The 16,118-nt window shown below is 38.9% G+C and overlaps 1 protein-coding gene across 9 annotated transcripts in view; it reads left to right on the forward strand.

The window, feature by feature from the left end:
* Positions 1-16,118, forward strand: part of KLHL32 (kelch like family member 32) — a 266,625-nt gene that overhangs the window by 85,478 nt on the left and 165,029 nt on the right. For all 9 annotated transcript variants that reach the window (XR_013830872.1, XM_079939791.1, XM_079939790.1 and 6 more), the window contains one exon: positions 3,022-3,202. Coding sequence is in view for 8 of the 9 variants with exons in the window: in XM_079939791.1 (XP_079795917.1) it covers positions 3,022-3,202 (181 nt within the window). In the remaining variant the exon portion in view is untranslated. The remainder of the gene's footprint in view (positions 1-3,021; positions 3,203-16,118) is intronic.

The raw sequence follows: 16,118 nt of genomic DNA on the forward strand, positions 1-16,118 counted from the left end.
GCCTATGGCTTTCCAGCTGTGTTCTGTGACCACTTGTGCCTTAACACTTTTTGCAGATTTACATCTGAGAGTTGAGTGGGAAGTTTCAGAATACAGTAATGACCTGTTGATTAATAAGCCTTTATTCCTTGCCAAATGTTGGAGTATTTGTTTCTGCTTTTAAGGAGTCCTAACATATTGGTTCCAAAATATTTGGAATCTTGTGCCAAGTGTTGCCTTAAATATTTAGCATGCTGTTTTCTTTAAGCTTGAATATTTCAAGCCCAACTGAATGATACTGTGAAATTGTGCATCATCACAATTGTTTCAGAGCTGAGCCCTTTATTCTTTGCCAAATTTCAGTTTACAGCTGCTCTTTCCCTGGCAAGATTTATTCGCTGTCTATAGATATCTGAAATGCAAATACTGATTCAGTCTTAATAATAAGGACATGAATTGTGGCTCTATATTTGGGAAATGAGTAAGGAAACATTATAAGCAATTATTTTAATGTATTCTTCTGTTCCACTACAAATGAAATTTCAAAATACATTTATGTAGCATTTAAGGTGATATTAAAAGGGAGAAAAGTTATGAGAGTTTTAAATAAATGTATAAGTAAAATCTATTTTCTCTCCCCAAACTTATCTTAGTCAGTGCAAAGACAAATGTTTTTGAAGCATGATTTCAAACATTTCCTATCGCTATCTCATGTTATATTAATGTGTATTATTTTTCAAAGGTAACTTTGATTTTGAGATTAACTATGCACAATCTAAATATAAAATTGATATGGACTTTGTGATTTTTTTTCCCCCAGCATAGATTTTTGAGATCTTCTTTACAGATTATCATTTTTTGGTTTTGTTTCAGGCTTTGTTTGTTTCTTTTATTTATTTTTTATGTTTAAAATTTTTTTGGCCACGCGGCATGTGGGATCTTAGTTCCCTGACCAGGGATCGAATCTGTGCCCCCTGCATTGGAAGTGTAGAGTCTTAACCGCTGGGCTGCCGGGGAAGTCTCTGTTTCTTTTATATTTTAAGCAGGAGGACAAATTACATTATTACGTTCATGGTAATAGGTTCTCAAAATGCCTAATCTTGCACCATCAGGTTTCTTATCTGTGAAATGGAGATATTAGTACCTGCCTCATAATGTTGTTATGAAGATTAAATGAATTGATAATTGTATATCGCTAAGAATAATTCATGGAACATAGTAAGGGCTTTGTGTTTGTAAAATATATAAAAATGTCATCCTTTTAGGAAGGATTTTTCAAAGACTATCCTAAAGCTTACTTAGCTGAGATAATATTTCTATTACTATTCTATTCCCTCATTTCTTTGAGCTATGCTAATTAATCTCCATTCTAGCCTTTGCCTAGCAATTTGTGTGTTATTTATGCTTCTGAGTGTGGTTTTCAATTACTGACTTTAAAAGTCTGCCTGTAGCTAGAGCTGCTAGATGAATATTCGATGACAGTAACCATTTCAAAACTCACTGCTGCATTTCAACTGAAAATAATCCTCCCACCTTCCCACGAGAACTTACTATATCATCATCTCCTGTCAAATTTATTTTTTCTTTCAATAGTTCTGACATTTTTGAGGCTCCCCAGTCGAAAGTGTCCGATAAAGCTTACTGGCTGCACTCTGGCATTTCCCGGGAAGCATTTGGTTTACTTTAAGGTGATTTATGCTGAACCGTAATTTACCAGCCAACTGGCGGCACAACCGTGCAGGCTCGGCTGGTGGCGACTCCCGGGCTCTCCTGAGAGGCTCTTTCACATTCAGAGGAAGGAACCGGATGTCGAGTTATCAGGATGGGAGAGACAGTGCTCGTTCATCCTTATGGCAACCTTACTCGGTTTCAAGAAGAGTCGCAGGCCAGAAATAGAGCTTGATGGCCCTTGCTCTCATTCTGGGAGTAACTTACTACTGGTGCAGCTCACTCATTTTAGTCCAGTGTCGGTTCTGAGATTCTAGAGTGCCGTGGAGATTTTCATGTATCTCAGCTGGAATTGTTCATAACTATCCACAAATTCCGCTTGCATTTGGTGTTTATAGCATTACTTCTACATTATTATAGGAAGATCTGGTGTTTCACCCAGGAGTTTTGAAAGGATATGGGATGAATATTTTAGGTTGGGGTAGGGAGTGAAGGGATAAGTTTCACAATGGGTAAGTTTAGTAATTTCACAAAATAGAGCAGAAAATAGATTGCACAGTCACTCATAAGTCTAATATGAAGATCACACAAGGTATTGCAGGCTAATAAGATAGATATATTTTACTTTCAGCCTTAAATTTTTTCTTTACAGTGGCATCTCTTTTGATGTTCTCCTGGTGGTGCATAATTTCCTAAGTTTAATAATAAGCCACTATGGTTTAATTAATGGCCTTTTACATGAAATGGTCACTGGTAGCCTTTTTTCCCCTAACTAACATCTGCTCAGTTTCATTTTATTTATTAATGGAGTATTGTGTCTTGTGCGGAGACTGAGTAAATTCTTCTCTGGTGAGCCATGCAGTGGGTTCTGTGCTAGAGCAGTGCATGGCAAGTTCTGAGCTTGTGCTAACCCCACACAGGTGGTACAAAGCTAGAAAAGGAATCAGAGAGCTAGGGAGGGGGTCCCAGAGTGGAAGGATTTGCACACATATTTACACACATCTAGACACACATCCAGAAAAAGCTTTGCACTCAGAGATGTATACATACTGAGGGGACGGGGGCCCAGAAGCAGAGGCTCACAGGCCTGCAGACATGGGCCAATACACAGACACAGATGGACACACAACAAACACAAATTCTCAAAGAGAGGGACCAGTAGGAAGGAGAAAGAAATCCTGTTGGGGGGAGGAAGAGAGAGAATTAGAGAAAAAGAAAGCAAGAGGATGGTGGAGAAAAAGACAATGAGGACTATAGACACTGGAATCCACACTCCCTGAGTTGCTCTTGAAGGAGGGAGGGAGCCTGGGGGCGGCTGGGCTAATGAGAGGAACAACATTAACTGGATTGCTCTCTTCACTCTCCTCCTCGCAGTATTCAAGAAATGCTGACAGGCCAGAGGCTCTGCCACTCAGAATCTCACACTGATAGCGTCCTGGCAGCGCTGAATCAGCAGAGAAGTGACGGCATCCTCTGCGATGTCACCCTGATTGCTGAGGAACAGAAATTCCACGCTCACAAGGCAGTCCTAGCAGCCTGCAGCGACTACTTCCGGGTAAGTCAAGGTAGTTTGTTTGTTTATTTGTTTCTCTTAAGATATTAATAAACAGAGGATGACAGAGTACCTGAACTGTCACACAATCATCAGCCAATTAGATAATCGTCCCCAGAGTTGTGAATGTTGGGGGGTTTTCCTGGTCAGACTGAGATTGGGGCCCCATTGGGATCCTCCCTGGGCTGGACACCTGGATGTCCCTCCAGTGGAGAGCAGAGCTCTCCTTTGCATCTGAGCTGAGGGGCGTTTGACACTCTACCACCAAAAGAAAGCGTGGCATTGTAGTGCACCATAATGGGGGTGCAGGCTGAGGACAGGATGTTTCTGGTTTCAGGATCAGAAGGACAATCTGGAAGACAATTTATTTCTTAAAAGGTCTCTAAATATATGTAGTGTTTCTAATTTTTTATTTTCTATGGAAGTTCTTGTCCTGGAGCTTTCCAAGTCTCTGCTCCAGGGACAGAGATGGAATTGACCTAAAGGATATTTATGGTTGACGCGCAGGTGCCTGTTTAGCTGAAGACGTTGTCTTGTTAAGTAGAACTTTGGAGTTTGATTTCCAGTGGCTAATGATATGTGATGATGTGTTTGTTGTTTTTTGAAGGTGAGTGTATAGTATGGTTTTAGCTAAATTTAATTTAATTTAGTATTTCCTACGATTCAGGTCATGGACAGAGGACTTTATATACATATCTCATTTAATCCTCACAGCAATCCATTTTATAAACACATGCACATGCTATAAAAATCACCATTTTACATGTAAGGAAACTGAATCTCAAAGATTAGGTAATTTGAGGTAACTCAGAGGTTAAGTAATAAGTCACACAGTTCCGAAGTGGCAGATCTACAATTGAAATCCATGTCTGAGTCTTAACCAGCATTCCATTCTACCCCTTATATGGATATAAGAAAGAAAATTGTGACAATTAATAACCAGATTTTTTTAAAGTATTAATTTCTGAATATACATGATTTAATTCTTATTTAATTTTTTCAATGTTATTTCAGTTAACTAGTGATTAGGTAAGAAATTCAAAACATAATAGTATACAATCTCTATATAAATTAGAATATAAATTTAATTGTGAATTAAAAAAACTTTCTCTTACCAAAGTCTCAAATGATACAGAAACCAAATCCAGCCTGGGGCAATTTTTTGGTTTGATTTGGAAATTTTCAATAGTCACCTTGTATTTTGATGTTTAAGAGACAATATCAACTGTACTCAATTGCTGACTAGCAGTTAAAGAGAATTTTCAAAGATGCCAAATCGTAAAATAAAGATTAAAAAAAGTTTTAAATGTGATGAAACCTGGTAATGTAGAAGATAAAGAGGTAATTACAGGGCTTCCCTGGTGGCGCAGTGGTTGAGAGTCTGCCTGCCGATGCAGGGGACATGGGTTTGTGCCCCGGTCTGGGAAGATCCCACATGCCGCGGAGCGGCTGGGCCCGTGAGCCATGGCTGCTGAGCCTGCATGTCCGGAGACTGTGCTCCGCAAAGGGAGAGGCCACAACAGTGAGAGGCCCGCGTACTGCAAAAAAGAAAAAAAAAAAAGAGGTAATTACTTAAAATATCTATCTAAAATTAAAAGTAGGGATTTACATAATTCTAAACTGCAGAAATGAAGTGGAGTATCTGTAAAGTGACCTTCTAGTTTCATCAATATAATGTACATTTTATACACTCTCACATTGTCAGGGATTAATCTTCCAGAAAGCTTATATTATTTGGAGGGCTTTTGAAACAACATACTTTGGGTTGTTATATATAACATGTGCACATTATAAAATACAAGTTTTTTCTTCTTGTGGACCATAATATAGACCTCTTGGTGCTTGGCTTCTCTCCTCCTAGGTCTCTGTGGGTTGGATTTTGAATTTAATTTGGGGTTTGATTTTGTGCATGTATGTATATGAGAGAGAGAATGTGCAAGTGAATGCATACATGTGAGCACTGAAGAGCATTTTATTTGCTGCTGGCATTTAACGATGTTTGCAGCTATTCCAAGTTATTCACCTCTTTTACCACAATGCCCCTCATACTCTGATAGGTTGTGCACAGAGTGCCTCCTTTAAAATACTGGTGTTATAAAGCCTGTGAAGAAAGCTTTATTATTCCCGTTCTGTAGATAAGGAAACTGAAGTGCAATATGTTTAAATAACTTGCCCAAGGACTGCCAGATATTAAGTAGGAGAGCTGATTTTCACACACCAGAGCACCTGTCTCCTTGAGTACCAAGTTGTGCTTTTTCCACTGAACCATGTGCCCTGCTGGATTCATATGCAGTCCCTTCAATCTCATGACCTGCTTGTGAGGTGAAATTTCAGTGACTTTTGTATTGATTGTTCAGATGGAGAAACCAAGACAAAGTTGGAACTCTTGGCACTTATCTCTTTTCTAGGCGTTGTGATAAATGCTGGAGTTATAATATTTAACCAGACGTAGACTGAACCCTATGGAGCTTGTAATATAGTCACTATACTGGACGTTGTTTTTGCCGTATACCCTGTATCTTTTGTTAGCTTTTGTCATAACAAACCACCCCAAAACTTAGAAGCTGGATGGTAGCTCCTCTGGTCTGCCAGTTTCTCTGATCTATGCTGGACTCATTCTTACGTCAGCGGTTAACTGGAGAGTTGCCTGGAGACTGGATGATCTGAGTTGGCTTTGTTTACCTGTCTGGTGATTGGTAGGCTTATGGCTGGAGTTGTAGGGGACACTGGGCATGTATTTCTCACAAACAGGCTAGCCTGGGCTTTTTCACATGACAGCTAAATTCTAAAAACAGCAAGAGGGCTATCTTCAATGCACAGGTGCTTTTCAAGCTCCTGTTTGTGTCCTGTTTACTAATGTCCCATTGGTCAAACAAGTCACGTGCCCAGGCTGAGTCAGTGTCAGTGAGGATACCAAAGGGCATGGATGCAGGCAGGGGAAGAACTTGTTGCCATTTTTGTAACCTATCACTGTCAAGAACTGTCAAAGATTTGTGATTTATCCAAGTTGGAAACCAGCAAGTTAGTCTATCACTGGTTCAGAGATGCTGCTAGAAGACATGAAACTCTTAAGTCACACAAAGTGGGTTGGATCATTGAGGATCATTGAGCTTAGGGAACCTGAATCTTTTATAATGCGTAGGAAACACGTCTGTCCTTTGCTCTGGAAGAAAACATTATTATACTGGACAGTAAGCATGCCTACCCTTTGCTCTGCAAAGAAACATTCTATCTCTGAGTAAACAGAACTGCTCTTTGCTCTGAAGGGAGATATCACTCTGTCATCAAGGCCATTTGCTATAGAAACATCCCTGAAATGAGAGTTCAGAACAAGGACAGTCAGTGCCTCACTCATAATACATGCAGAAGTGCAAGAGACCCATGCCTTAAACTAGAATTATGTCTGGCTTCCTTGTGTCTTACACTCTACCACACTGAAACACCTAGAAACAGTATCCTGAGTAATTTCTGTATCTCTCACAACACTTAGAATGTTGCCTCAGGCTTAGTAAGTATGAATGAAGAAATGTTTTCTAATTCTCAGAGAATTCCATGTGTATTTCAATTTTTCAACATCCTGCATATAAAATATGCAAATTATTCATGGATTTTTCTTTCTAGTGTGATCTGTTCAAATTAATTAGGTAGTCTGACCTAAATAGATGTTTGTACTCTGTATTGTGATATCTGGCAGATTATTTTGAAGCTAAAATAATTGTGGATGGCACAAGTTTTGTGTAAACTGTTCCTTTACATTGATCGGAGAGATGGTATCAGCTTTTCTTGCTTAACATATGAATAACGAACAGTTGAGCACAAAGTACTGTGGATTCCTGTGATCATCAGCATTTTAAATGAAAGGGTTAAAACCCATTCTTCAGCCAAGTAATAATGATTTTAAAAAAATTAAATTTAGTCTTAATATCAGCACAATATGGCGTTAGTCAAAAGCTATAATTGTGTTAGACCAGGGGCTTCTTTTATAAGAGTAAAGCAGTGGTGGAAGGAAGAAAGGGAAGAGCTAAGCGTCAGATCTGAGTTTGAATACAGTGGGAGGGACCATATCTCCCTGTTTGCTATTGTTTCCCACAGTCCCTGACAAATAGTGGATGCTATTCTAATTAATATCTGTTGGGTTATTCACCCTCTTCACTATTTATTCTTTGAGCATAGGCAAGTCATTTGACTTCTGTAAACCTATGTTTTTTCATCTGTAAATTGGTGATCATAGAGCATAACTCTCAGAATAGGTTGATTCAGAGATTAGATTGAGATAAGGTACATAATGCACTAAGTGCTGTATCTGATACACGTCACACCTTCAGTAAGCATTATCTGTTTCTCTCCTTGGGCTAACGTGGGATCCCTGGTCATGCTGTCTGGCCCTTTGTGGGAAGAGAAGACTGCTCATCTTTAGGCTCACCTGGTTGCAGACTCCCTCACCTTTTGATGGGTCAGAATAGCGTTTTGGATTCATCCTTTCCCATCTTGATATTTTCTGAATCTGATACCCCCTTCCTTCTTGCTTAGAACATTCTAGTAGCCACTTAACTTTCTCCTCCTCTGGTTGTCCCTTGACCAACCATCGCACAGATGACTGTGTGGTGAACTTTCACCCCCCTGCTCAGGTCCCCCAGAGCTCCTCAAGGCCTTTCTGCCGGACCCCCGGAGTGTGCCTTCATGCTGTGTCATTATCATTCATCCTCATCTGTGTTCTCCCATCTGTTCATTTGATCTTGCAGCCATAACTGTTCTCCAAACACTCTCTTCCACCTGAGGGCCTTTCCACCTCTCAGCCTTGCTAATGACCATTCCTTCTACCTTAACCTCCTACTCACCTCTTTGTCTACCTTGTCCATCTTCCAAGGTTTATCCCAGCCAACAAGTGTGAAGTCTTCCACAAAGCCTTATCCTGTCCACCCTCTGCCACCTCTCTAAATTCATATGCAAGGTCCCTCTTTTCTGAAGCATTATAACTGTAGCTTGTCTCACCCACGGAATTAAAGATCAACAAAATGAAAGAGCAACCTACAGAATAGGAGAAGATATTTGCAAACCATATATCTGATAATGAATTAATATCCAAAATATGTAAGGAGCTCATAAAACTTAATAGCAAAAACCCACATACTGTGATTAAAAAATAGGCAAAGGATATTAACAGACATTTTTCCAAAGAAGATATACAACTGGCCATCAGGCATATGGGCATGCTCAACATTACCGTCAGGGAAAACCACAATGAGAAATCACCTCACACCTACTAGGATGGCTATTACCAAGACAAGAGATAAAAAATGTTGGTGAGGATGCAGAGAAAAGGGAACCCTTATACAATGTTGGTGGGAATGTGAATTGGTGTAGCCACTATGGAAAACATTATGGTTTCTCAAAAAATTAAAACTAGAACTACCATATGATCCAGCAATCCCATACCTGGGCATATAAAAAAGGAAATGAAATCAGGATCTTAAAGAGACATCTGCACTCCCATGCTCATTGAAACAGTATTCATAATAGCCGAGATATGGAAACAACCCAAGTGTCTGTCCATGGATGAATGGATAAAGAATACGTGGTGTGTGTGTGTGTATAACGGAATATTATTTACGCATGAGAAAGAAGGAAATCCTGCCATCTGCAACAACATGGATGAACCATGAGAACATTATGCTAAGTGAAATAAGTCAGACAAAGACAAATATTGTATGATCTTACTTACAGAAACAGAGAATAGAATGGTGGTTGCCAGGGGCTGGGGAGTAGTTGAAATGGGGAGATGTTGGCAAAGGGCATAAACTTCCAGTTATAAGATGAGAAAGTTCTAGGGAATCTAATGTGCAGCAGGGTGACTGTAGTAAATAATACTGTACTGTAGACTTGAAAGTTTCTAAAAGAGTAGTTCTTAGAAGTTCTTAGTACATACACACAAGATAAGATAACTGTATAAAGTGACGGATGTGTAACTAATCTTATTGTGGTAATCATTTCACAATATATATGTGTACCAAGTCATCACATTGTATGCCTTAAACTTACACAGTGTGTTGTGTTAATTATATCTCAATAAAGCTGGAAACTTTTTTTTTTTTTTTTTTTTTGCGGTACGCAGGCCTCTCACTGTTGTGGCCCCTCCCGTTGTGGAGCACGGGCTCCGGACGCACAGGCTCAGCGGCCATGGCTCACGGGCCCAGCCGCTCTGCGGCATGTGGGATCTTCCCAGATCAGGGCACGAACCCGTGTCCACTGCATTGGCAGGCGGACTCTCAACCACTGCACCACCAGGGAAGCCCCATGGAAACTTTTTTTAAAAAGGAATTCAAGATTGACACTGATGAATTGAAGATTATACACTGATGTGTATAAAATTGATGACTAATAAGAACCTGCTGTATAAAAAAAAAAAAAGGAATTGAAGATGTGTCATGTGTTGCAGTCCCTTTCACCAGTGACTTCTCTGAAAATGACTGACTAGCTGAGGACTAGTGAAGTCCATCAAAGTACTGTTGAACAGAATTGAATGAGGAAGTATTAAACCAGAGATAGCAGGAGGAATTAGAGGCCTTATGATCTGGAGTGTATGTGAGAAATGGGATGAGTCAGCCTCTTACCCTTTTCCCTGTGGCAGCCCTGGGCAGTGGGCCACCCTGTAGCTTCTGGAGGCTGTTGTTTACCATTTGCTATCTCCAGCTTCAATCTCCATGAATGCCTGTACTTTCTGACCAAGGAAGCAGATGTCTTGACTGTCTCACATAGCTTTGCATATGTGATGGCAAAGTGATTCAAATATGACATTTTGGAGAGTTAAATATTTGACCATCACTTTCCACTAGAGCCTGAGTGTGCTCTGCCTATGTAATTTTTAGTTTTGAGAAAAGAGGATAAAGCCCATGATAATAAAAAAAAAATCTGTGTTCCCTGTATTTTTATAATCATACTCTCCAGTCACTATTTGATTAAAATGACATTAAAGGCTATTAAATGAGTATATAATATATAATTACAAATAAATGTTTTTTTAAAAAATTCAGTAAGCATTTGTTACATACCTACTATTTTCTAGATGCAGAATGAATTTATAGTCTGGTAGGAGATACAGACAAGTGAACAAATAACTATAGTGTAGTGTAATTATATTAACAGTTTGGGTGGTGTCGGAGGTCTTGAACCTTGTTTTTATCCCTCTTCCTCTCTCTGGCGCTCTCAATCAATAATAACTACCACTAATTGAGTATTTGCTGTGCTACAGACACTCTAACCGCTCTATGTGTATCAGTTCATTTCATTTTCTAAAGAAATCTGTAAGATGGATGGTATTATTATTAAGTATCACCATCATCATCTCCGTTTTAAAAATAAAGAAATGGAGACTTGATGTTAAATAATTCACATTAGGGGCATGGAAGCAGTCAAGTAAGAGCTGATGGAGGCCTGACCTGAGGCTGGAGAGACAGGATGTGTGTGAGGAGTGGTGAGGGGGAGGGAGATTGGGCGGGTAGTAGTAGGTAGAATACACAGGACACTGCGTGGATGGTGAGGGAGAGGAATGAGTGAGGGGCTTCTCTGGTGGCGCAGTGGTTGAGAGTCTGCCTGCCAATGCAGGGGACACGGGATCGAGCCCTGGTCTGGGAAGATCCCACATGCCGCGGAGCGACTGGGCCCGTGAGCCACAGCTACTGAGCCTGCGCGTCTGGAGCCTGTGCTCCACAACAAGAGAGGCCGTGATAGTGAGAGGCCCGCGCACTGTGATGAAGAGTGGCCCCCGCTTGCTGCAACTAGAGAAAGCCCTCGCATAGAAACGAAGACCCAACACAGCCAAAAATAAATAAATAAATAAACTCCTACCCCCAACATCTTCTTTAAAAAAAAAAAGAATGAGTGAGCTCCTGGCCGGTGGGAGCAAGCGGGTGCTCACCCTCACTGCAGACCGGAGGTGTGGATGGAGCTGGGAAAAGGGCAGCCGCAAGGCATTTTGAAGGAATCAGTACCATTGAGGGAGCAAGTGTGGAAGGCTCTTGAGGGGCGGAGCCAGTGCCTTTTTTTCTTTTCTGGTCCTTTGCATGCCCTGCGCCAAGTGCAGTGCCTGGAGGCCCACAGACCCTCAGTATTCATTCTCCCCTGCTGCATCTGGCTGGAACAATTTCCTGCTGTGTCACATGGGTGGGGCCTTCCCAGTCTCCTCCTCGACACCCATTACATGTACTGTCTGTTTTACCCATTAGTTCATCTTATTTCTTAAGCAGGTTTCTTATAAAGACTTGAAGGTAGTAGGACTGCTGACAGTAAACATATAAGTGAGATCATTGTTGGGTTCAGGCTGTCTCTTATTTGGTGGTTTTAGAGACTCTTCGTGAACATTTCTGATGTTCAGAAATCATATGTAAGACATACTGTGTTCACCACATTGAGGATATACAGCAACATACCATTGACAGTTATTTGCTTCCAGCCGCCAAGCCTGCAGCCTCCTGCCTTTTTTCCCTGCCTGTTCCTGAGCCTTCATTGATTTTGTGAGCTCCCAATAAACTATATTTTTGCTTAAACAAATAAAATTAAGAATAAAAATAAATGTACATGAAATACTGTCAAATGCTATCTATGTAAATATTAAAGGACTTTGAATAGTCCGTTTTTGTCTTTTGTTCAGTCACCCCTGCCACCGCTTTCTTCTGGGAACCTTCTGAGCAGTTGCTGGGCTTGATGCTGTAGTGAGGATTCACTCTTTTGATCCATAGGACTGTTGTCACAAGCTGATTAGTACAGTCCTCAAAAATTAAACATTAGCTGGGAGTGATTCAAAACTAACCTCCTTTTCAGAAAAAAAAAGAATAGAAATAATAGTAAAATAACCCTCAAATCCTTCAGTACATATAGTAATTGGTTTTAGTTTATCTTTTTGATGGTTACTGTGAGCATAATAAATATCTACTACTGCCTTAAAAAGCAAAGCATTACTCTACAGTTACTTAAATTGGTACCTGAATACCACTAAAATTAAATCCCATGATGTTCAATATTTTCCATAGTCAGTTTTACACTGACCTGTCCTGTGATTAATTACTTTGCTTGAGGCCGAATGAATACTACTGAGTTCTGTGGTTATTGGGTGTTTATGCTGAAACAGCAGCCTTGGTAATTCTTGCAAATTTGCACACTGCTGTGTTCTTTCCTTTCCCCAGCTTCTGCATTTTATGTATCAATCACAGAGGCACCAGAGTATCATTTTCATAGTGCATTTGACATATGCATTATATGGTAAACTGATTATTGTTTTCCATCAAATGAATGCTTGTTTTAACATTCAATGTTATCATATTTGTTTATAGAAATAATTAAAAAGTAGAGCAATGTCTGTTAGGAATTAAAAACTATGGCTAAAGGCTGAGGTTTTACCAGTATTGAAGCTATTGTCAAGAACCTGCGGAGTGGGGGTAGAACTCTTAAAGAAGTTTAAAAAGACCAATGGGCAGATTCTACTGGGCAGATTACGAAGAATACCGGAAAGTGATTCAGATATATGATGCTTTTAAAATGTACATTTCCTTTTTTGTTTGAGTTTTGATAGCAAAACCATCAAGGAAATAATTTATTTTCAGGTTGTAGTTATCTATTTTCACTACATTTGATTGAATTTTGGAATGCAGAACTCCTGTCAATAGGAAAAGGCAAAAATCCAATATTAGGACCATTTTATCCCTGTCATATTCTTTTTCTCATGATAATTTTAATTCACTGTATGCAACTATGAAATAACTAACCTTTAACATTTTTTATTTTTTGTATTTTTAAATGTTTCCATTTTAATTTTCTTAGGTTTTGCTTAGTATTTAATATTTAATTTTATTTAACATTTTTAACACAGTAACTATTACTACTTCACAAATCAATGTGCTTCTTTATTACTTCTTAATGTGGTCAGAACAGATTAACTCTATAGCTGACAATAGTGCCAAATGATGCATATAATTCACTACTTTCTCAATTCCATAGAGATTTACTGAGCATCTACTATATGCAGAAAAGTTTGTGCTTGATGTTGCAAGGGGTACAGAAAACATCAACACTCAGCTTCTGCACAAGAGGTGAAGGTTGAGACAGATCTTGGTAACATATGAGATTGCACATCAAGAGGGAAAAGAGAGAGCAGAAAAAAATGTCTGTGGTTAGGACCTAAAGGATGCCTTTAGTCAGGTGGCAGAAAGAGAATGAAAAGATGGCCAAGGGGACAAAAAAGGAAAAGTCAAAGATATATAAAGATAACTACCATGTACATTTTAATCAAAGTGCCAAAATTAAAGGGTTTCAAGAGATCGGCATTTTCTGCAGAAGATCAAGGAGAATGCAAAAGAATTCACTGTTGTTGAAGAAGTTGGTCTCAGTAGTGTGGGAAAGGAAGCCAAAATCTAAGGGGTGATGTATAAAAATATTGATCAGTGCTACTCGAGGTCCATGGACCAGTGCCAGTCTGTGAAATGCTTGTTAACTATCCATGCTAATAATCTGCTGAATGTTAATCGTCTACATCATGAAATACTGTGTTAGTTCAGCTGCCAGTTTTTCACAGGAAGCCTTTCTCAAGAAGCTAGTAGTGAGTTTGTGTTCTGGCAGGGACTTTATACCTTGTGTCTGATGGATAAGTAGCAATTTGAAGACAGCCTACTTTGAAGAGCAATGATACAGATAATTAACAGTGTAGATATATACACCATTCCATTTTATTTTTTATCCAGCTTTATTGAGATGTTGTCATATAACATTGTATAAATTTAAAGTATATAACTGTGATGATTCGATACACCTATACATTGTGAAATGGTTGCCACAATAAGGCTAGTTAACACATCCATCACTTCACATAGTGACCTTATTGTGTGCGTGTGATAACTATCAAGATCTACTCTCTTAGCAGCTTTTAAGTGTACAATAAAGTGTGGGTTAACTGTAGTCACCATGTTGTACATTAGATCCCCAGAACTTATTCATCTTATAACTGGAAGTTTATGCCATTTGGTCGATATCTCATTGCCCCCCAGTCCTCAGCCCCTGGCAACCAACATTCTACGATAGGTTTCTATGATTTTGAATTTTTAAGATTCCTCTTATGGGTTGGCCAAAAAGTTCGTTCAGGTTTCGCAGTTACAGAAAAACCCGAACGAACTTTTTGGCCAGCCCAATGTAAATGAGATATAGTATTTGTCTTTGTCTGATTTATTTCACTTAGCATTATGCCATCAAGGTTTATCCATGTCACAAATGGCAGGACTTCCTTCTCTCTCATGGGTGAATAATATTCCCTGGTGTATATGTACCACATCATCTTTATCCATTTATCTGCAGAAAGACATTTAGGTTGTTTCCATGCCTTCCCTATTGTAAATAATGCTGCAATGAACATGAGAGTTCAGGTATTTCTTCAAGATCCTGATTTCATTTCCTTCGAATATACACCCAAAAGCGGGATTGCTAGATCGTATTCTATTTTTAATTTTTTGAGGAATGTACTGTACTGTTTTCCATAGTGGCTGGACCAATTTACATTCCCACCAACAGTGTACAAGGTTTCCCTTTTCTCTGCATCCCCACCAACACTTGTTATTTCTTGTCTTTTTGATAATAGCAATCTTGGCAGGTGTGAGGTGACTTATTGTGGTTTTGGTTTGCATTTCTCTGTTGATTAGTGATGTTGGACACCTTTTCATGTACCTGTTTGCCATCTATATGTCTTCTTTGGGAAAATGTCTATTCAGATCTTCTACCCATTTTAAAATTCGGATTATTTTTTATTTTTGCTGTTGACTTGTATGAGTTCTTTATTTAGTTTGCATATTAACCCCTCATCAGATATATGATTGCAGATATTTTCTCTCATTCTATATCTTGCTTTTTCATTTTGTTGATGGTTTCTTTCGCTATGCAGAAGCTTTTGAGTTTGATGTAGACCCATTTATTTATTTTTGATTTTGTTGCCTTTCCTTTTGGTGTCAAATTTTAAAAATTATCACCAAGATTGATGTCCAGGAGCTTACTGCCTATATTTTCTTCTAGGATGTTGACAGTTTTTGTCATGAAAGGATGTTGAATTTTGTTAAATGCTTTATCTGCATCAATTGAGATGATTATATATTTTTTTATCTTTCATTCTGTTAATGTGGTATATATCACATTTAATTTGCATATGGTGAACTATCCTTGCATCTCAGGGATAAGTCCCACTTGATCATGGTGTATCATCCTTTTAATGTTCTGTTGAATTTGATTTGCTAATATTTTGTTAGGATACTTGCGTCTATATTGATCAGGGATATTGGCCCGTATTTTTCTTTTCTTGTAGTGTCCTTATTTGGCTTTGACGTCACGGTAATAATTGCCTCATAAAATGAGTTTGGGAGTATTCCCTCCTCTTCAGGTTTTTGGAAGAGTTTGAGAAGAAATGGCATTAATTCTTTCTTACATGTTTGGTAGCGTTCACCAGGGAAACCATTTGGTCCTGGGCTTTCCTTGGTTGGAAGTTTTTTGATTACTGATTCAATCTCCTTGTTCATTATTGGTCAGCTCAAATTCTGTTTCTTCATAATTCAGTCTTGGTAGGCTGTATTTATAGTAATTTATCTATTTCTTCTAGCTTATACAATTTGTTGGTGTGTAATTGTTTATAGTAGTCTCTTATGATCCTATGATCCTTCGTATTTTGTGGTATCATTTATAATATCTCCTCTTTCATTTCTGATTACATGAACTATGGTACCTCCATACAATGGAATATTATTCAGTGATAAAAAGAAATGAACTATCAAGCCATGAAAAGACATGGAGGAACCTCAAATGCATATTACTAAGTGAAAGAAGCCAGTCTGAAAGGTACTTAACTATATGACTCCAACTATATGGCATTCTGGAAAACGCAAAACTATGGAGATAG

Source organism: Stenella coeruleoalba (assembly GCF_951394435.1).
Source record: "Stenella coeruleoalba genome assembly, chromosome: 12".
Lineage (NCBI taxonomy): Eukaryota > Metazoa > Chordata > Mammalia > Artiodactyla > Delphinidae > Stenella > Stenella coeruleoalba.